This window comes from Martes martes (genome assembly GCF_963455335.1).
Source record: "Martes martes genome assembly, chromosome: 5".
In the NCBI taxonomy this organism is placed as follows: domain Eukaryota; kingdom Metazoa; phylum Chordata; class Mammalia; order Carnivora; family Mustelidae; genus Martes; species Martes martes.
The window spans coordinates 101154211-101175162 of NC_137892.1; the positions used below are offsets into that span (position 1 = coordinate 101154211).

At 55.7% G+C, this 20952-nt stretch overlaps 1 protein-coding gene across 4 annotated transcripts; it reads right to left on the reverse strand.

Moving 5' to 3' along the window:
* Positions 1-1433: 1433 nt before the first annotated feature.
* On the reverse strand, positions 1434-16932 carry GRK6 (G protein-coupled receptor kinase 6). Of its 4 annotated transcripts, none has more exons than XM_080804200.1 (16): positions 16722-16932; positions 12975-13070; positions 11681-11793; positions 11484-11561; positions 11088-11188; positions 10659-10751; positions 10490-10553; positions 10210-10350; positions 9732-9922; positions 8966-9003; positions 8772-8861; positions 7692-7900; positions 7452-7589; positions 3465-3602; positions 3249-3383; positions 1434-2577 (listed from the first exon to the last, which is right to left on the reverse strand). In XM_080804200.1, the coding sequence occupies exons 1-16, from the start codon at positions 16771-16773 to the stop codon at positions 2506-2508; spliced, it is 1749 nt and encodes a 582-aa protein (XP_080660326.1). In that variant the 5' UTR covers positions 16774-16932; the 3' UTR covers positions 1434-2505. The 4 variants fall into 4 exon arrangements, with proteins under 4 accessions (XP_080660326.1, XP_080660328.1, XP_080660329.1 ...); XM_080804202.1 differs by having other exon boundaries at positions 11681-11898; positions 16722-16745; XM_080804201.1 differs by having other exon boundaries at positions 1442-3056.
* Positions 16933-20952: the final 4020 nt, after the last annotated feature.

Here is a 20952-nt window from a genome sequence, read left to right on the forward strand (position 1 = left end):
GGAGGGAGGTCTTGACCCATATGCAGAGTGCTCCAGGGACCTACTGGTCCAACTGGTACCCACTCGCCCTTATACACCTGCTCAGGGTTGGGTTCAGCCAACTGATAATCTAACTGCCCTCCCACCAAAATAGAAGGGCAAATGCACCTCAGGCCCCAACTTCACACATCATGAGTAGGATCCAACTTCATCTTCGGCTGGCTTCCTTGCCACTGTCCAACAGCGGCTGACCAGCTGGAAGACCTTGGGCATGGCCCTCTCCCGTTTCCCTCAAGTTAACAGAAGCAGCAGCACATGCTCTACAGACCATTAAGAAGTGGGCCACCACCAGAGAGGCCCCTTCCACTAAGTCAGTGCTTAGAACCTTCTGGATGCCCTTGAGATGGCTGTCAGCCTGGCACCAAGCACCCACTTCCCTAATTGGCAACAGTCCTGTCAGTGACCCAGGGGCAAAAGGAGGTGATAGGCTGCTTTCACAGATTCTCATTTCACAGCTGCCCTGAGAGGGGATGGATATCACACCCATTTTTCTAGACAAGGGAAGGGCCTAAGCAAAGCCAGCTTGAAAAGTGGCCTGGCTGACTTGAACCCAGAACTATCTGACTACATGTGGACCTATGGCACTGGTCCCCAGCCCACAGGCAAGAAACAAACCCTTACTGTGGTTACAAAGCATCCTTAGAGGGCTGGGAGCACTGGGAGACTATGGTATGGCAACAGATAAGTCTGGGGCAAACTTGTCAAGACTGTCCTCTCCTTCCCTGTATAGGTGGAATGCTATGGAATGTTCCCCAATCCCTCTGTCCCCCAGGTGAATAAGTCTCCTTTAAGACCTGGCTCAACTTTTCAGAGAACCCTGCCTAATGCCCTCATGGCTGGTCCCCACCCACACTTGCCACAGCCTAACTCCCAGCATCACCATTGTCTCACCTCTGCCCGCCACACTTCCTGCTTCCAGGGCTGAGGGATGGCCCTAGTTCACTGGCCCTGGGCTGCACATATAACAGGTGTCTGGGTAGGACAGCATTGGTGGATGTTTCTAACAGCAGCTTCCACCTTGCTCCCCAGGCTACTCCAAGCCCACAGCTGGTCACCAGACCACCCTGGCTGTGGAGGGGACCCTTCCAGCTAAACCTGCCTCCCCAGTCCAGGTAGAGCCAAACTCTCACCCTAGTGGGGACCCAAGGCTTCTTCCCTCAGGCCTCACCCCATTTAGGAAGCTCAGAAACTCACTGGTGAGCCCAAAGTCCACTGAGGCCTGACTGCCTGGAGAGGCTAGTCCAAGATCAGCTTCAGGGGCGAGGGGAGGGGGTCCAGGGCATGTTGGAAGGGTAGCCCCACCAGGCCCACCTCTGATCCCTTCCCACTTCCAGCAGGGCGAGGGAAGCAGAAAGACCCCTGGAACACCAGGAGCAAGAAAGAGGCAGGCAGGGCGGCTGGCCAGGTTTGTGCTCGACTGTATTCACTCAGAGACACGTGGCAGCTTACATTGGACAAAATGAGTAATAAAAATTGGCTTTAAATACGGAAAAACCAGGGCCCTATAATCCCATGCTACCCTAACACTGGGACCAGGATGGCCATTACCATCTGGGAAGGACCAGAATCAGGGCCTGGGGGGCAGGCACACACACACCTCGGCCAACCCCCTTCACATACACGCACACACTCACATACACACCCCACAGGTACACACAGGGAGGGATGGATTATTGCTGGGCACATGTGTCTATTGTTAAGAGGGGAGTTTGGAATGTTTGAGAGTTAGCCAGGGACAACCTCCTCCCCCCTTCCCACGGCCTGGGCTGGGGCATTTCTGCAAGAGGTGTCTTCAGGACAGGGCCCAGCATGAGGGACGAGGTACCCTGGGAGCTGGAAGGCAGAGGCAGATCCATCTGGGACAGCCTGGGCAGTGGACTGATGGGGTCCCAGGGTCAGCCCAATCTCTGGTCACACTTTGGCACAGGCCTAGGGGATACAGAGGCCCCAGATCCAGCTTTGACAAGTGCTGAGAAGGGACAACAATGGACCCCAGAGGTGGTGGCCTGAGCCCAGGGCGGCAGAGGCAGGCATGAGTCTCACTCGGAGGTCGGCGGTGGCGAGCACAGTGCTGGGGGCTCAAGGGCCTTGTCTGGCCCAGTCTCGGCCTGTCCAAGCTGGGCCCAAGGAGCCTTGAGTTTGGCAGCGGCCCCTCTGCCAGCTCCAGGGTGGGTCTTAAGAACGCTCTGGTTGCTATATACATTCGTACAAATACATAAATACAGAAAGCCCCAAGCTCCACAGACAAGAGCTGAAGGGACGCACCTTTGTCCCAGGGACAGCCCAGGCCTTGCCCAAACCCAGCCAGACCAGGGGCTGAGGGGCAGAGGACACTGGGGACAGCTCCGGCTGTGTTCCCCAGGCCACAACTCGCGTGGGCAATGGGGAAGACCACTGTGCAAAACTGTAAACAGCGCTCGGAGTAGCTGCTACCGCCAACCACCGATGGGGGCCTCAGGCTGGGGGCTAGAGGCGGGTGGGGAGCTCGAGGCGGGTGGGGAGCTCTTCCTCACTGTCGCTGCAGTTCCCACAGCAATCCTGGAGGGATGGGGAAGACACGGAGGGAGAGAGGCAGAGCGAGTGCCATTAGCCACCAGTGCTACTACCCAGGCCGGCCCTGCCAGGAGCTGCCTGGAGCCATGCTCTGGGCTGGGGGCTCCCTGCAAGGGGCCTGGAGCAGCAGCTCAGGCCAGACATGTGTGGACATCAGCGCAGAGAATATTGACAGCAGGCTGAAGTAAGAGGGTCCGGGCGGATCTCGGGCTTTGCCAGAGCAAGGCCCTGTCCACACCCTCTCCCCCAGAGATGGTGGAGGCAGAGCATGGGGAGACAGATGGCTAAGCAAGGCCAGCAGCTTGAAGGTGCCAGGGTGCAGGGAACGAAGTAGTTGGGGGAAAGGGGGGAGCGGGCACCAGACTTCTTTCGCCCACATCTCGCCTCTGCCATGGAAGGGCTGCCCGTGGCTCCCCGAGGCCCGGCAGCAAGGCCAACCCACGGAGAGCCCACACTGCTCACCTCTGGAAAGAGAAAAGAGGCCGTGAGCCCAGCCAGGGGTAGGGGACAGGCGGGAATGAGGCCAGAGACCCTGGGCACACGTGGCGCGGTTGGAAGAGGCCCACTCCCAGCACACGCGGGCACCAGCTCTGCCTCCCGCCCACCGTCCCCTGGAGCTAGGCGAGGGGCCGGGCCAGGATGCCACTGGGGCTTACCTGACGGCTGAAGAGTCTCTGCAGCAGTCCCTTCTTGGGGGGTGCAGGGGGCTGACCCTTCCAGTCCAGGTCTGGGGGAACCGAGCCATCGAGCCCAAAGACATTCAGCTCCTGGAAGCACTCAGTCTCCACCATCTGCCCGAGCACAGGCAGTGGTGAGAGCCGGCTCTGGGCCTCTGCTCTGGAGCCCAACCCACCAGCTGGGCAGCTCCTTACCTCATTCTGCCAGGGGATGGGCACACTGCCCGTGGCAAACTTCTGGTAGAAGTCCTGATCAGTGGGCTCCAGCTCCACGCCCTTCACTGTGGAAAACTGTTCGATGTCCAGAACATCCTTGCAGTAAATGGCCTGGGGCTGGTGGGGACGGAAACAGCGGTCAGACGGAAGCAAGAGACTCACAGGTAGGCACACATATATGCTTGCCCACCTACATGCACACGGGCAGCTCAGCCCTGAAAGTCACCCAAGCCTTGGCCTGGCTGTGCCCCAACCCTTGCAGCTCTCAGATTTGGAGTCGGAAACTAGGTGCCCCATGCACTTGTTAAGCACGGCAGTCCCTTCTCCTTGAGGTCTTTTCCACTTTGTAAACTAGGGGTTATTAACCCTCATTGCTTCTGACTGGCGAGGTTCATAAAGGCCATGCCTCTCCTTGTCAACGGGAACTGACTGGCTGCAGCCAAGCAGCCCTGCAGTGCCTTAGGGAATCAGTGACAGGCACCCCTTCTACCCACACACGGCCGTCTGGGGGTATAGTGCAGGCAGGATCTTAGCTGCCTGAGCTAAGCATCCCCACGCAGGGCCTGGCACTGACAGGTCCTCTGTCCCAGGATGTTCCAATGGCCTGCCCTATCCCCTCAAGCTTCATAGATAACCGGAGGATTAGAACAGTCCTCCCAACTCCCCACACCCTCAGGGTCCCTCCTGAGAGCCCACCTCACTCCAGAAGGCCAGTGTCTTTTTTATCTTTGCATTGTTTTCTAAATTCTACTATTAAGGATGTCAATTAAAACAACATCGTCAAAGGGGCGGCGCCTGGGTGGCTCAGTGGGTTAAAGGCTCTGCCTTCGGCTCAGGTCATGATCCCAGGGTCCTGGGATTGAGCCCCACATCAAGCTCTCTGCTCGGCAGGGAGCCTGCTCCCCGCCCCGCCTGCCTCTCTGCCAATGAAATGATCTCTGCCTGTCAAATAAATAAATACATTCTTTAAAAACAATAACAACATCATGTAAAACGGTACAGCTGCTTTGGAAAACAATCTCGCATTTCCCCGAAAGGTTAAATGCAGCGTTACCATATTAGCCAGCAGTTCCACTCCTGGGTGTATATCCAAGAAAAATGAAAACCTATGTCCCCACCAGCACTTGCATGCCAATGTTCATAGTAGAAGAATTATTCACAGTAAGCCCAAAGTGGGAACAACTCCAGTGTCCATCCACTGATAAACAAAATGTGGCATACTCAAACAAAGGAGTATTATTCAGTAATAAAAAAGGAAGAAAGTAGGGGCACCTGGGTGGCTCAGTCAGTTAAGTGTCTGCTTTCAGCTCAGGTCATGATCGAGTCCCATGTAGGGACCCCTGCTCAGTGGGGAGTCTGCTTCTCCCTCTCCCTTTGCCTATTCCCCTGCTTTGCTCTCTCTCAAATAAATAGTCTTTTTAAAAGGCGGGGGGTTAGGGGGCCTGGGTGGCTCAGTTAGTTAAGCATCTGCCTTCAGCTCAGGTCACGATCCCAGGATGCTGGGATCGGGCCCCACATTAGGCTTCCTGCTCAGGGGGGTGTCTGCTTCTCCCTCTCCCTCTGCGCCTCCCCACCACTCATGTGCTCTCTCTCTCAAATAAATAAAATCTTAAAAAAAAAAAAAAAGGAACAAAGTACAGGCTATAATACTGATGAACCCTGAAAACATTACACTAAAGTGAAAGAAGCCAGTCACAAAGGACCACGTATGGTATAACACCATTTGCATGAAATGTCCAGGACAGGCAAATATAGAGACAGAAAGTAGATGAGTGATTGCCAGGGCCACAGGGAGAGGAAAATGGGGAATGAGTGCTAATGGGCACTCATTTTGTTGGTGGGAGGAAAGGGGTGATGTGAATGTTCTAAAACTCATTATGGTGATGGTTGCACAACTCTGAATATGCCAAAAGCCATTCAGTCACACACTTTAAACGAGTGAATTATAGGGTATGTGCATTAAATCTCAATGAAGCTATTAAAATAGTATCAGTATCAAACTCGCTTCTCTGTTCTGTCTAGAAATTTAAAGTCCAGAGCACTTATTTTCTAACTTTGAAGACTTAGGGGTGGTGGGATGATTTCAAGGTTAGATCAGAAGATGTACACCAGAAGCAGGGGGAAACCTGATTGTGGGGTCAGCCCCAAGGCAGGTTGCTCTCAGTTCAATCACTCACAGCAAGGTCCACACCCCAGGATGCTGGTGAGGCCAACAAGGCACAATTCTTCCTAGCTGGCCTCCCACTTGTACTCACCCTCTCTAGCCCTGCACCAACCCCTCATAGGCCTGCTCAACCCCCACCCCACCCCCAGGCCCTGTCACACTTAGAATAAAACCCCGTGCCTCTCCCAGCCCACACTCACTCTTGCCACACTGGCCTCCTCGCTGATCTTTCCCTCGAGGCTTCTCCTTCTCCCTGGAAGGCTCTCACCCCAAAACTCAGCCCAGCTCTCTCCTTCACATTTTTAGGCTTCTGCTTAACCATCAGGTCCACCCTGTCTAAAAATACTCCCACCCCCATCATTCCTTATCTCCCTCTTAGCCGCATTTATCCTTTTGACATTAGCTGCTATTCTTTTTCTCTTAGTGCTTTACTTCGGCATGCTCCCCTCTACAACAGGAAGGCAGGACTCCGTCCTGCTGACCTCTTTATCTCCGAGCTCTGGCACTTATGGGCACTCAGACATTTGCTGAATGAATAAATAGTCACTGTGTGGCTGACAGCCATCAGCCTGGCCTGCCGGTGACCCGTCAATGCCAGGACCCAGTCCTCTTACACATGGGAGGAGGGCAAGCACGTAACTTCATCCTGGCCACTCACAACGTTCCCTGTGACTTCACACACAGAAGCCTGAACTCAGTGGGAGGACAATTCACAGGATGAAGCAGAGCCGAGGGATCAAGTCCTGGCAACATTGCACGAAACCCTGATGCAGGCCCGACGCCATGACCTTCTGGCCAAATGAACGAATGAGCTCCATGCCAGACAAAAGCTTTAGCTGGGCTTCTGCCACCTGGAATATGATGACTCGAGGATGTCTCTGCCCATGGGATGCCTAACCAGCCCCCCCAAGATACTCAGTAAATGGGTGAGACTCTGCAAGGGTGACATCAGCACCACGAGGTGTGGTGGGCGCCAATATTCAGCCCCTGACCCCTGCTGACAACGGCATGTTGGTTTTCCATCAGGAACCCAACCTCCCCCACTGGCCGTGGGTCAGGTGGGCAAGTGATCCAAATGTGGCCGCTGAGGGGCTTCCGAACAACCAGTGGCAATAAGCACCAGATTTAAGAGTTTTTTCCCCCTTGGGAACCTGGGTGGCTCAGTGGGTTAAAGCCCCTGCTTTCGGCTCAGGTCATGATCCCAGGGTCCTGGGATCGAGTCCCGCATCGGGCTCTCTGCTCAGCAGGGAGCCTGCTTCCTCCTCTCTCTCTGCCTGCCTCTCTGCCTGCTTGTGATCTCTGTCTGTCAAATAAATAAGTAAATAAAATATTTAAAAAATAAATAAATAAAAATAAATTTAAAAAAAAGAATTTTTTCCCCCTTTTAGGACTTCTTTTGAAATTATTGGGCAAGAGGTACACTGTGTCTCCTGGGCTGGCTGAGCTGGTAGGACGTGGACCTGAAATGCTGGGTCTACCACTGCCATACCCTAGGGAGAGCCGCCAGAGAGTAAAGACCGCATGCTGGCCAGTCCAGCGGGGTGGGAGAGGAAGAGGGAATCCCTGGCAACACTGCTGGAGCCCCAGGTCCGGGCATGCCCAAAGCAAGATCAATCCTGAGGCTTTCCACCTATGAGAGCCCACTGAATTCTGTCCTGTTGGCCAAGCTATTTGAGTTGGGTTTCCTGACACTTAAACTGAAGGTGTCCTGACCGCGCCTCCGAGAGCCCTGAACCCCGAGCCCCCCACCACCTGCCCCAGTGCGGTGCGGCCCGTCCTCAGCAGGAGTGGAAAGCACTAACGTCAGGCTTGAAGGGTGGCTCCAGCATGCCAGCTCCCAGCCGCTTGAAGTTCAGCTTCTTGAAGAGGGGGTGTTCCTTCACTTCACGGGCACCACCTCCACGACACCCCAGGCGCTCAGCGGGGTCCTTGCACAGGAGCTACAGCGGGGCAGGGGTGGTCAAGGTGGCCCAGGAGGGGTGGCTGCCGCCCCCACCCCCGTCCCCATGCCTAGCCGGCCTGCCTCCTGATGGCTGCCATACCTGGGAGCAGAGCGAGCGGGCCTGTGGGGAAAAGCGCTCGGAGTACTCCTCAGGCACCTCCTTCACTAACCGCTCCACCTCCTCTCGCTTGATTTTCTTTTTCCTCTGCTGGAAGGGGGACTGGCCTGCAATCATCTCGTAGAGGAGGCAGCCCAGCGCCCACCAGTCTGGGCTGAATGTGTACCGTTCGTTCTTCACCACCTCCGGAGCTAGGCAGTGGGGGAAAGAGGAGTGAGGGCTCGGCAGCAGGCACCACCTGGGAGGGACGTCAGCACACGGGATGGCCCCTGCCCCACTAAAAGGGGCCAACGTGGCCCTGCAGAAGGCCAGGTTTGGCAACTTTTCAGGAGAAGTCAGAAATCTGTGTTTTTAACGTAAAGCTGTCCGGCCTATCATATGTTGGTAACCCATTCCAGTTGTTTAAAAAACACTTTGATTTAAGCACAAATGTAGGCCATATCAGGCCTGTGTGGTTATGTTTGCAATCTTGGGATCTAGTATAGAAGAGACTCACCTACCGCATACCTACACCTGCCAGGCGGGGCACACGGGGATCTCTGCCCCTCTTGCCTCTCTGCATCCTCAAGGCCACTCTGGGAGCCAGTATGGCTGCTCTACAGTTGGGCCAAGTGGGGCTGGGAGCAGTAGTATGTGGCCTGAGGACACGCCACAAACAAGAGGTGGGGCCCTGCAACTGGGGCTCTGTCTGCCGTGTCTCATGGTCCCCAAGGGGAATATGGGGCCCCATCTTGGCACTGCAGATGGGCACTTCCTCTCAGGACCTGGGCAGTTCAGGAGAGGGCAGGACGGGGACACTAAATTCAGTCCCTTCTCATCCTTTTTGGTAGCCACCGGCAAGCCCAGCCAAGAGCAGGAGCTCAGTATCTGGTCAATGAACATGTATCCGCAGGTGTGGGGGGGGGGGGCCCTGGCTGAGTCTCAGGCCTAATTTATACAAGAGGGCTATCAGCTCTCTCTACTCCCCGAAACACAGAAGACTCCCAAACAGAAGTGGTGGGGCCCAGCCAGGACAGCAAGGGGACCCCAGAGGCAAGGCAGTCAGGGCAGAGAGAGACTCACCCATGTAGCCCACAGTGCCCACACGACCCTTGATGGTCTGGCCCTCTGGCACGTGCACTGCCAGCCCCAGGTCGGAGATTCGGATATGACCTGAATGTGGGTGGAGAAGCAGGGCGGGGGGGGGGGCATGAAGCAGGTGAGCCAGACCCTGCCCTACTCCACAGCACCCCACCTCTGAGGCCCCCCCCACCCACCGTGGTCATCCAGTAGGATGTTCTCCGGCTTCAGGTCCCTGTGGGGAGAGAAGGGCAGGGTCAGATGTTAACGCCACCACCTCCTAGCTCACTTGTCTCCTGGGACGGAATGTGCAGGAAGGTGCAGGAGCCATTTATTGCTGGGCTGAGAGGTGGCCCTGCCCTCCCTCGCAGCAGCCCCAACTTGAGGGAGTGGCCCCAGGATCTGTCCCGTGAGGACCACCCTTCCTGGGAGTCCCCAGACAAGTGAAGAGCAGCTCCCACGTGGGGGGACAGCAGCAGGAGCCTTGTTCTCCACTGGTGATGATGTAGTCCCACCCTCCCCCACCACTCTGGTGGCTGACTCGACCTTTCCTGTCCAATGGGGCTACTCATCTGTGCCTTCATGGGGCTATTATGAGGTTCAAATGAAATCACTGCCCGTAATGACAGGCAGAGCTGTCCGCTGACAAGCGCCTAACACCGGGCTTTGTGCACTTCACTGCGTTATCTCATTTGGCCCCTAAAACCACCTGCAAGGCAGGAATTAAGAGTCTCTGCTTCCCAGAAAAGTAAAGAGCATACGGAGCAGGGAGCCGACTAACCCAGGGTCACACAGAGAGGGGTGACAACACCAGCATTCATGGGAGCGAGCCAGACCCAGAGGCGGTCAAGCGCACTGGGCATGGGCAAGTGTGGCAGGGCTCAAAGGGCTCCTGTGTGCCTTGGCAGCCTCCGCCCGTGCCCCCACTGCAGCGCCCCCTGCGGGCAGGCCCAGGGCCAGCACCTGTACACGATGCGCTCCCGGTGCAGGTCCTCCAGGCCGCAGCAGATCTCCGCCGCGTAGAAGACAGCCCGAGCCTCAGGGAAGCCAGCCTGGCCCATGTGGTAGATGTGGAATTTGAGGTCGCCTCCGTTCATCAGCGTCAGCACCAGGCACAGCGCGTCCTTGGTCTCATAGGCATAGGCTAAGCTCACCTGTGGTCGAGGGGACCCGAGCCCTCAAGCAGGGGCCAGCGGCCACCCGGTGAAAAGGCTGGCATCAGCCACCCAAAAAATCCTTCTCAGTGCCAGTCCTTGGGACCCAGCCTGCTCCCCAGGTCTGGTGTCTACACCCCAAACCCGCCCTTTCCAGGCATCTCAGAAGGTGGTAAGGTGGTGCCTGGAGGGGATGGGGCAGGGCAGGAGGAGACCTAGCAGGGCGTGGGGAAGGCAGGGCAAATGCATGGCCAGGAGCAAGGGAGGGGTCTCCTGTCTGTACTTACTACAAACCTACTGTTCACTTTCTCCAGGATCTGCTTCTCATTCAGTGCCATGGCCTCCCCTTTCCGCTTCTTGATCCGCTTCTTCTCCAGCTTCTTGCACGCGTACATCTTGCCCGTTGCCCGCACCTGGCAGGCACACACCTGGAGCCAAGGTAGATGGGCAAATAGGGACCAGCTGTGCCCTTTCTGGGGCTATAGGAGTTCGGGGAAGGGGTGCTGGTCCAGGGCCCACTGTACCCCACCTCCCCACTCCATCAGGGGCTCTGGCCTGGCCACTCACCTCACCAAAGCCACCTTTGCCCAGGACTCGGTACTGCCTGAAGGTGTTTTTGGTCACTGGCTGCCTGTGGGCAAGGAATTTCAGAGCAAACACTGGCTAAGCAGGGGCCCAAGGCCTGTGAGAGTTCCAGAAACTTAGCCTACCGAGGCCCAGCCTTCAAGCCACTCACCTTTCCAGCCACTTCCACTGTAGGAAACGGTTGAAGTAGATGCTGTCGAGGTAGTCGGCAAAAGGAGCCATGCTCAGGTACTCGTGGGTCAGCCTGTTGAGAGGGCCCAACCCGTAGGTCAGCCCCTGAACCCTCAGGTTCTCAGCTTGTTGGGCCAGACCCCGTGTTATGTGCATGCTCAGCCTGAAAGGCAGCAATCATCAGCAATCCCTCTTGCTAACCTGATGAGGCGGGAGGCATGCACCCCTGCAGAAGCTGAAGATGCCACAGAGAGGGAAGGCAACCCGTCCAAGCTCACACAGCACATGCAAAGCCAGGGTGGGAGGCTGAGCTCCCTCCCCAGCTGCTGAGCTGTTCACAGCCTTCCAGGCCCACAGAAGCCCCCTCCTCAGGACACAATTCCAGGCCTGTGGGCAGGGAGAGGCTTACCGGGTGAGCTCCTGGAAGAGGTCTTTGCAGGGCCCCTGCTCCAACCGCTGGGAGCAATTAGTCACCAGCTGCCGGGGGACCTCAGGGATGAGGTCAGGACCCTAGGGACAGGCAATAAAGCGGTCAGTGCAGGGGGCTCCCTTGGCCTGCTGTAGGCGAGTGCTGCGCCAGCCTGCCCAGTTGCTGGACTCAGTTCCATGCTACCCTTTGAGGCAGGGTGAAGCAGAGCCCCTGGCAGACTGCCCAGCCTGGCCCACCCTCCCGGGCTCTCTGCCCGAGGTCTGCCTGGTGAACCCGGACTAGCTCCAGAGCACTCTCTGCCCAGGCTGTAGTCATTCCTCTCCCCATCACTGAGCTCTGCCCACTGCTGTCCTCCCTCCATCACTGCTCACTCACCGTGTGGCTCAGAAAATTCTGCACTAGTCGCCGCCCACAGGCCTTCCGCTTCTCATCGGGGGTCACTTCATACTCGGCCTACAGGGTGGGAGGCAGGGAAGCTTGGGATCTGGGCAGAACAACAGGTGTGGGGAGATGGAACACACTTGGCCTAGGGGCCCCTGCCCACCCTCGGGGCTGGCCTGGGCTGCACTCACCACTCCATCCAGGAAGGCAATGCAGCGAGTCAGCTCGGGCCTCGTTGCGCAGAACTCACGGAACAGCAGGCGCCCGATGGGCTGCCGCTCGCACAGACTATGGTAGTCACGCTCTGCAAGCAGGGGTAGGAGCTACTGGGTTCCCAGACCTGGAGCCTGCCGGCGGGGCCCTCCTGTCCATACCACCAGGCTCTGAGCCCCAGTAGCAGCTTCCAGCCCTGTAGTATGGAAGCCATCATCTCCTTTAGAACCCTCACCACAACACTGAGGTGGGCATTACTCTTTTTGTTTTTGTTTTTTTTAATTTTATTTATTTATTTGCCAGAGAGAGAGAGCACAGCAGGGAGAGTGGCAGGCAGAGGGAGCAGGAGACTCCCTGCTGAGCAGAGAGCTGGATGTGGGACTCCATCCCAGGACCCTGGGATCATGACCTGAGCCAAAGGTAGACACTTAACCAACTGAGCCACCCAGGTATGCCGACATTACTCTTATTTCCATCATAGCTTGGGACTCTGAGGCCCAGAGAAGCCAAATCATTAGCTCAAGGTCACACAGTCAGGAGTATGGCCCCAGAGCTAGGCCCTCACCTCCACCTGCTATCTCCTGGTTCACACCACCTACAGACGTCACAGTGCTGGGTTTGGGTGTGGTTTGTGAGGTTCCGGCCAGGCCCAGGCTAGGCCCAAACCTGCTGCCTGCCTGGCGAAAGTACAGGAGGAAGCTGTGGCTTCCGGCGAGCTCGAGGCTGGGCCTCCTTCCTAGGCCGTGGAAGCAGCCGTTGTATACTCCTTGCCCACGTGTGGGCTATCAGAGGGGCCTAGGTAACCTTGGGTGCTGTGCAGACCTGCGGCCTCAGCCAAATAAGCAGGGGTCCTGGCCCTTCTGGTCCAGGTTTTGCTGCCCCCTTCCCCACACCTGCCACTCATACCACTCTGAGGTGGCCTGTGCTAAACATGGGCTTGGGGATCCTCACACAGTCCCACTCTGGGCTGGCTCCAGCCTCCACTGTGCCCTCTGTCCCTCAAACCCTAGGCCTGATCTTCCTTTCCTCTGCTTCTCTCAGACTGTCCCAAATATGACCCTGCCCTACTCCCCCCACCCACCCACCCAACCACCTCTGCTGTCCTGTTTGCACTGTGTTCTCCACCCATCTCAAGCCCAGGAACTGAAACTGGGTTGGGTGGTGCAGCCTCAATCTTCCTGCTCCCCAGACCCCCCCCAACCCTGCCTGTCCCAGGCTGAGGTCTCAGGGGAGCCTCCCCCTAGCACCCCCAAGTCTCCACCCAGGCCTCACCGAGGCTGAGCCGCAGCTCTTCACACTGGCTGATGTGGGGAAACTGCAGCATCTGTCGCCATTTCTTGCTTTTGCCTTTGCGATTCCCACCACCACCTGTGGGAGCAAACGGGCGCTGGGTCTCCAGTCCCACCGCCACCCCACGCGGGGCATCCAGAGGCCTTCTGGGCTCAGCCCACTCTAGGAGGCACCTCAGGTCTTCATCCCACATGCATCAGCATGCCTTTGCTGGACTCTGGGACACACACGGTCCCCTGGGCCCTCCTGCTCGGGGGGGCTCCTGAACCGGAAGATCCAAGAGGGTAGCAGGGACAGGCCACTGGGAGTAGGGGATGGGGTGGTGTGTATGGAGGGGGGGCTTCCAGGAAGCCTTAGCTGCTTCCTACCAGGTAAGAGGTTCCCAGGAGAAGAAAGTAGAAGACATAATAGTGGTGGGAACTAGGTAAGTCAAGGCATAGAAGGAAGAGACTCCAGGACATGTGGGACACGCCTGAGACATGCCAGAGGCACAGGGCAGCCTGAGTCCCTGGGAAGGCTTCAGGCCCCTATTACCTGGCCCTGCACCAGAACTATCAGAGACTCGAATAATGTGGTGGCAAGAGGGCTGGCATTCAGGGTGCCCACTTCAGTACACAAGGGCTTCCATGGCTCTGATACCTGCCTCATTTTACTCAGCTGACTCCCTACCTGTAGCTGCTGAGACCAGAGTAGCAGCCCAGGTGCCTACAGAGCCAGATGGGACAGTAAATGTGGGCCAGGTGGGAGACAATAGGGAGTGGTGGGGAGTGTGGTGAACTGGGCTGTGCATGCCTGGGTTGTTGCCAGGCAGGAATGCAGGCTCAGTGTGGCTAGCTGGGAATCTGGGAATCTGGACTGTTATGGGAAATACTGGTTCATATTTTTTGTAAAAACCCACTGCAGCCAAGTGAATTAAACCTGATAGAGAGCTAGCCGGTTGTGGCCCCTGGGCCAGGAGGTTGAAAATGGAAGGGCCCAAGTCTTGGAGCCCCACAGTCAAAGGTCTGAATCTCTAATTCACGCTTTAAGGCCCATCACTTGCCCTATTATGAACCTCAATATCCTCATAGGTACTTTGGATCCAAAGCCACCTCCAGAGGTGTTGTCAGGGTGACAGGGACAGTCTGTGTCTAGGTACTCTGCAGCGCTGGGGCAAGAGGAGGGCCTCAGCTCCAACAACTCATGGCAAGCTCAGGCAGCCACTTCTCCCTGCCCGGCCTCAGTTTCCCCTCGGTGTAGCCAGCCTTATTTTCATCTGGCCTGACTGAAGGCAGGTGGCACAGGGGAAGGGGCTGCTCCAAGGATGGGGCAGAGCTGGGTGCCTCCCTGGATTCTGTGACCTAAGCTGCCTGGAGGAGGAAATGTTGCAGGACACCCATTGGGAAACCCACTAGCAGCCCTGCAGCAGCCTGCACCCAGCGTACCCCACAGTCATTGCTCCACTGTGAATGAGCAACAGACCCCCACCCCCAACCCTGGCAAGGCCTCCCCAGAAGGGGAACTCCTCCCCCACCCCCACAGGTCCCTCACCCAACCCTCCATCCGCTGGCCTCCCCCCACCAGTTACTTCCTCCTCCCCCTCCTCCCAGCCACATCAAGGCAGCAGCAAGAGTCACATGCAAATATCCTGTCCTAGAACTGCCACCAAGAGTCAGTGGGACTCCTCCCTGGCCAAGCTGGCCCCCTCCCTGGGCCTCTGGGTGCCTGGGCAAGGAAGGAGGACTAAACAAGGGCTTGCTCCCCTCTTCCCCCCACCAGTGCTGCCCCCACTTCATCCTCAGCAACGCTGCCACACTAGGCACAACCTCAAGAGAAAATGGAGGCCTTGAAATGAGGAATCAATTTGTCCAAGATAACCAAGCCTGGAGGTGCCAGAAGCAGAATTCAAATCCAGCTCCCTAGGACCACAACCCATGCTTCCTCCCCACCCCAAACATCCCATGCCAGCCATCCCAGGGTTCCCAAACCACTCAGGGCCTCAGATCCCTTGGGGAGGTGGCAAAGGCCAGACCCCAAGCTGTCAGCCAGCTGATGAAGGGATTCCAATGCAACCAGTCTATGGGCCAGGGTTTAGGGCTCAGTGACAAGAGGGATTTCTTTTAGTTTTCATGTCCCATCCCCAACCATTCCCCAAAAAGGGTTACTAAAGTTTAGAGAGAAGAGACTTGTCTAGAAGCATGCAGGTGGGAGGGGCAGAACCAGGTTGGGTATGGGCTCTCCAGGGAAGGCAGCAGTCCAGGTCTGGCCATACCCCACGACACCTCACCCACGGCCTGAGGAAGCCTGTCCTGAGGTGTCACACTCTCTGGCCGGTCAAGGCAGTGCTCCCAGCAGGCCTGAGGCCCGAACTGGCTACAGCCCTAGGGAGGAAGGCCTGGCCAGGCTCTCCCCACCCCTCCTCCCTAGCTGGCTAGATGACGAGGCAGAACAGAATCGGCAGATGCCCCCAGAGGCTAGGAGGAAGGCCTAGCCCTGAGACTCGATAAGGGACAGGAGATAAGGAAGGCTTTGGGCACTAAGGACCCAGCCTGCCATGCCTACTTCCAGGCAGCACCTCCCAGGGAGCAACACACACTAGGCAGGCAGGGGGTACCAGATGCTGCGCCATCTGAGGGCTCCTCTGGGCTGCCTTCAGATTATATTGGGGACATCCTGTGTCCTAGGCCTGGGTCAACCACAGTCTCACTGTACGACTTGGGGGCTAGTCCCTAGTCTGAGCCTGTTTCCCACCTGTAAAATGGAGCAGAAAAGTGAAGCAGATGACTCAGCCTGGAAGCCCAGCAAAGGGTGGAAAATGACCATGTCATGACCTCCCTGCCCTAGAGTTCAAAAAAGAAGGGTCTTGTTCACCGCTGGTCCCCAGCACCCTAGACGGGAGAGGGCACAGAATGAGTGTTCCGTGATTATGTTACTGAGGTGGACCATGGCAGGTTAGGGCCAGACTGACCAGAAGGCAGTGAGGACCAGGTCTGGTCCTCTGTGTCCCCCAGGACCTTCAGAGAGCAGGTGTCTCCTAACATTTGGGGTGGAAGTCCTGAGAAGCTCAGTACACACTCACCAGACTTGCTCCCTCTGCCAGGCCTTGCACTAAGTCCTGCCAGCCCCACATGCTCTCTGCCTTCAAAACACAGCTCCCACTTATTTCTGTGCCCGTTTAGCCCACTAAACCGTGGGCTTCCTGAGGACAAAAATCATGACCCATTCGCCTCTGTCCCCAGTGTCACAAAGCAACCTATGTGACCAGCAGTTACCCCCAAACCAGGTGGGCTGTGGTACCGTAGTGGCTCCGCTCATTCATTCTCCAACCTTTATCCTGCACCAACTTTGTGCGGATCCAGGCTGGGCGCTAGGGTCTGGGCCTGAGACACGTGGGGTAGGCTACCCTTTCTTGGGGCATCTTCTCACCTATCACCTGGGACAGGCCTCAGAGAGGCTCTCCAAGGACCCAGGTCCCACCCTTCCCTCTTCCTTCCTCTCTCTTTCCCTCACCGCACCGCGCCCCCCCCCCCGCCCGCGCCGCGAGGGCGGTGGCCTGACCCCCGCCCCTTCCTGGGCCGCGGCACCCCGGGGCAGGTGCGGAGGACTACCGGCCGGAAGGGCTCGCCCCTGCGCTGGGTGCGGGACGCGGAGCGCGCTGCCCTGCGGGATCTGGAGACTGGGGCGCCCAGCCGAGCTCGGAGGCCGCGCGCCCGTGTTCCCCGCACCCGGCCGCCTTCTCGGCCGCCTCACCTTCCCGGGCCTTGAGTAGCACCGTGTTCGCTACGATGTTCTCGAGCTCCATGGGCTGCGGCGCCGCCGGGCCCGCCGGGCCGCGCCGCCGGCCGGGATCGCTCGCGGGAGCCGGGGCCGGAGGGCGATCGGCGCGGCTCGGCTCGGCTCGCAGTGACCGCGCCGCGGCCTCCCGGGCCTCCCCGGCCGCCGCCGCCCGCCGCGCACACTCCGCCCCCTCCTGGGGGCCACCCCGGCGCCGGCCCGCCCAGCCCTGCCCTCTGTTTACTTTACGCGGCCAGTAACCAGGCGGGTGCTCCCCGCGCCGTCTTCCCATTAGACAGTCTCTTTATTAATCCCCGCCTTCCGAGCCAGGGATTCGCCCAAAGGAGCAGGGAGGCGGGACTTCATACGTCACCTCTTCCTGGTTGGTCTGCGGTGGGGTTCAGCCCCTAGGTTCGAATTTCTGGGCCTTGGTAGGACAGCCAACTGCCAATTAGGGCCGAGCCTTCTGCCAGGACAACAGAGGTGGGGCCTCTGGGTCACGCCCTGGAGACCGGATGTTTAATTGGATAAAAGGGGCGTCAGTTCTTCTTCAGTTCTTCTCTTCGCTGCACTTTAACTGGGGCAGATGGTGTGGCCCGGGTCCCTGTGACTAGCCTTGCTGTCTTGGGCCTCCTGCGGGCCGACTTCGAACTGTTTTGAGCCATGTGTTCAGCCGTATTCCTTTGGGTTGGCCCCTTCTGGAGAGCGCACATCGGAAGCAGGGAGAGGACCCGAGGAGGTGGTTGGCCTCCCCAGCGGCTCCTTGGCCTCCGGGCCCCCGCCCCGCCCCTGCAGCCGGATGTTGTGATTTCTCTCCACCCACACGGCCTCGCCCGCCCTTGGCTCTGCTGCCTTATAAGGCAGCGCTACCACCCCGAGACGTTGGGGTGAGCTCACACCCATTATACAGGTGGTGAACAGAAGTGCCAGAAGTCCAGCAGCTAGCTAGAGGCCAGGAGCTTGGAAGAAAACAAGGCCAACATCCTACTCCCTCCACTCCGACTTCACACAACACAAAACGGAGACTTGCCTAAACTCAACGAGTAAGAGTAAGCAGAGCCGAATTCAGCCAGGTTTCTCTGATCCCTATCCATTCATTCATCCAAAAATTCAGAGCCCTCGCTTTGTGCCAGGCATTGAATCAGGTGCTGGGGAAAAGAGTAGTATCAGCCAAGCTCTCTGCTTACGTGCTAGAAGGGTGGTGAAGGTTAGTCCTATAAATAATCAAACAGGATGGTCGCAGAGAGTGATAAGTGCAATTAAGACATTAAGACAAAATACTAAAATACAAAGTACTAAAGTGTGAGGGGATAATGGTCTTAGGGTGTGACATTTGAGGAGATCCAATAGACATGTGTGGCTACCGTGTTAGACAATACAGAGAGTATCTCCATCATCACAGAAAGTTCTGCCAGATAGCACTAGTCTGGAGGAAGGAGTGGCTTCCATTTGTACAAAGGTTCCATGGTGACAGCCTGAATAACAGAGAAAAACGGTGCCACCAACTGAGGAGGAGTGAAGGATGATAGGCTGAGTACTTTCTGATCCCCTAAACTTGTCTTTGAACAGGCAGTTCTGCCACCTTTTGAAATTTATACCCCAAGTCTCTGTGAGAGAGAAGTGGGGTGTTGTGTGTGGGTGTCCAGAATTCTGTGAGAAGGAGACTGATGGCTTCTGACTTCTTATCCCATAGACCCATGCCCCAGCTGTACAAAGATGGAAGCCAGGGCAAGAGAACGGTGCCTTTTTGCTCTAGTATAAGTTGTTGGAAGACATCCAGATGTGCAGGAAGAACTGGGGCAGATGTGTAGAAACTGCTGAGAAGAGGGAGTGTGTCTATATGCGAAAGTTTCATCGCAAATTTCTGTAAATTGAGTCCTAACCATATGTGAGGCTCTGCTTCTTTCTTTCTTTCTTTCTCTCTTTTTTCCTTCCTTCCATCCGTCCGTCCTTCCTTCCTTCCTTCTTTCTTTCTTTCTTCCTGACTTATTATTTATTTATTTGAGAGAGAGATTGCAGGGGCAGGGTTGGGGGAAGGCAGAGGGAGAGTGAAAGTCTTAAGTAGACTCTGCTGAGATCAGGACCCTGAGCTGGAAACAAGGATCAGGTACTTAAGGACTGTACCACCCAGGTGCCCCCAGGCTCTGCCCTTTCAAGTGCATCCCCATTCAGCCATCTCAACAAGCTGGCCAGGCAGTGAGTGTCCTTCCCTCCGTAGAGAGATGTGGTGGTTAAGGTTCATAGAGGCTGACAAATTATGGAAAGAACCCAAATGTCCATTGACTGATGAATGGATGAAGAAGATGTGGGAGCGCCCCCAGGTCGCTCAGTTGGTTAAGCCCCCAATTCTTGATTTTGACTCAGGTCATGATCAGGCTCAGATTAAGCCTTGCATCCATCTATGCACTGGGTGTGGAGCTTGCTTAACTTTGTCTCTCTCCCTCTCCTTCTGCACCCCCCCATCCTTTTCTCTCTCTCTCTCTCCCTCTCCCAAAAAAGGTGTGGTGCGTGCACACGTGCGCGCGTGCGTGCACACACGCGCGCGCACACACACACACACACAGGAATGTTACTCAGCCATCAAAAATAATGAAATAACGAAATCTTGCCATTTGCAACAACATGGTTGGAACCAGAGTATATTAGGCTAAGCAAAATAAGCCAGTCAGAGAAAGACAAATACCATCTGATTATATCATATGATTTCACTCATATGTGAAATTTAATAAACAAAACAAATGAACATAGGGGAAGGGAAGGAAAAATAAAATAAGATAAAAACAGAGAGGGAGGGGTGCCTGGGTGGCTCAGTCGGTGCGGGTCAGGATCCTGGAGTCCTGGGTTTGAGTCCCACATGGGGTGGGGAGTCTGCTTCTGCCTTCCCTGCCTCTGCCCCTTCCCCCCTACTCACGTTCTCATGTTCTCTCTCTCTCTCTGTATCCTTCTCAATAAATAAATAAATAAATAAAATCTTAAAAAAAAGAGAGAGAGAGGGAGGCAAACCATAAGAGACTCCTAACAATAGAGAACAAATTGAGGGCTGCTGGAGGGAAGGTTGGTGGTGTGATGGGCTAAATGAGTGACGGACTCTAGGCCATTTGTTCTGCTGAGCACTGCGTGTTATACATAAGTGATGAATCACTAAATTCTACTTCAAAAACCAATACTATACTATATGTTAACTAACTTGAAATTTTTTTTAAAAAGCTTTGGAGCACCTGGGTGGCTCAGTGGGTTAAAGCCTCTGCCTTCGGCTCAGGTCATGATCCCAGGGTCCTTGGATCGAGCCCCACATCGGGCTCTCTGCTAGGCAGGGAGCCTGCTTCCCTGCCTCTCTCTCTGCCTACTTGTGATCTCTCTCTCTCTGTCAAATAAATAAATAAAATCTTTTTTAAATTAAAAAAAATTTTAAAAAGCTTAATAGAAGCTGAGCCCCTCACCCACAGTCACACTGTGGGGCGGGGGTCAGTGGCCAAGGTGGAATTGAAGGTTTTCTGATTCAAGTTCACTGCTGGTTTTTTAGTTCCAGTCCCTGCTTCTATGGTCATTATTTCCCTACTTAAAACTACTGACTTACAGATTGATTGTGAGAGGTTTTGTTTTGTTTTGTTTTGTTTTGTTTTGTTTTAGGAACTTCCTGGTAACAATACATGAAGTCTTGCAACAGTTAGGACTTCTGGTTATGACTAAAACTGGCTTAGGCAAAAAAGAGGGGAATTTATTGGTTCAAGTAACTGAAAAGAAGAGGTGGCAGTTCTGATTTTATGTGTCTTTGGATCCCAGGTCTCAAATAGTGTCACTTAAAATTTGTCTTTCCCATATTCTGACTTTGCTTTTAATCTGCATTGTCTTTATTCTCGGGTTTACTCTCTAAGATGTTAAAGATGGTTGCCAGCAGCCCCATGCTCACTTTTTACAAATGAGGCAACTTTTTTTTTTTTTTCAGATTTTATTCATTTATTTGACAGAGAGAGACACAGTGAGAGAGAGAGCACAAGCAGGGTGAGTGGGAGATGGAGAGGCAGGCTTCCTGCTGAGCAGGGAACCCGATGTGGGGCTCAACCCAGTACCCTGGGATCATGACCTGAGCCAAACACTGACACTTAATGACTGAGCCACCCAGGCACCCCAATGAGGCAACATCTATGAAGGAGAAAGCCTCTACCTTGAAGATTCCAGGAAAAATCCTGGGGTTGCCTCTGACTGG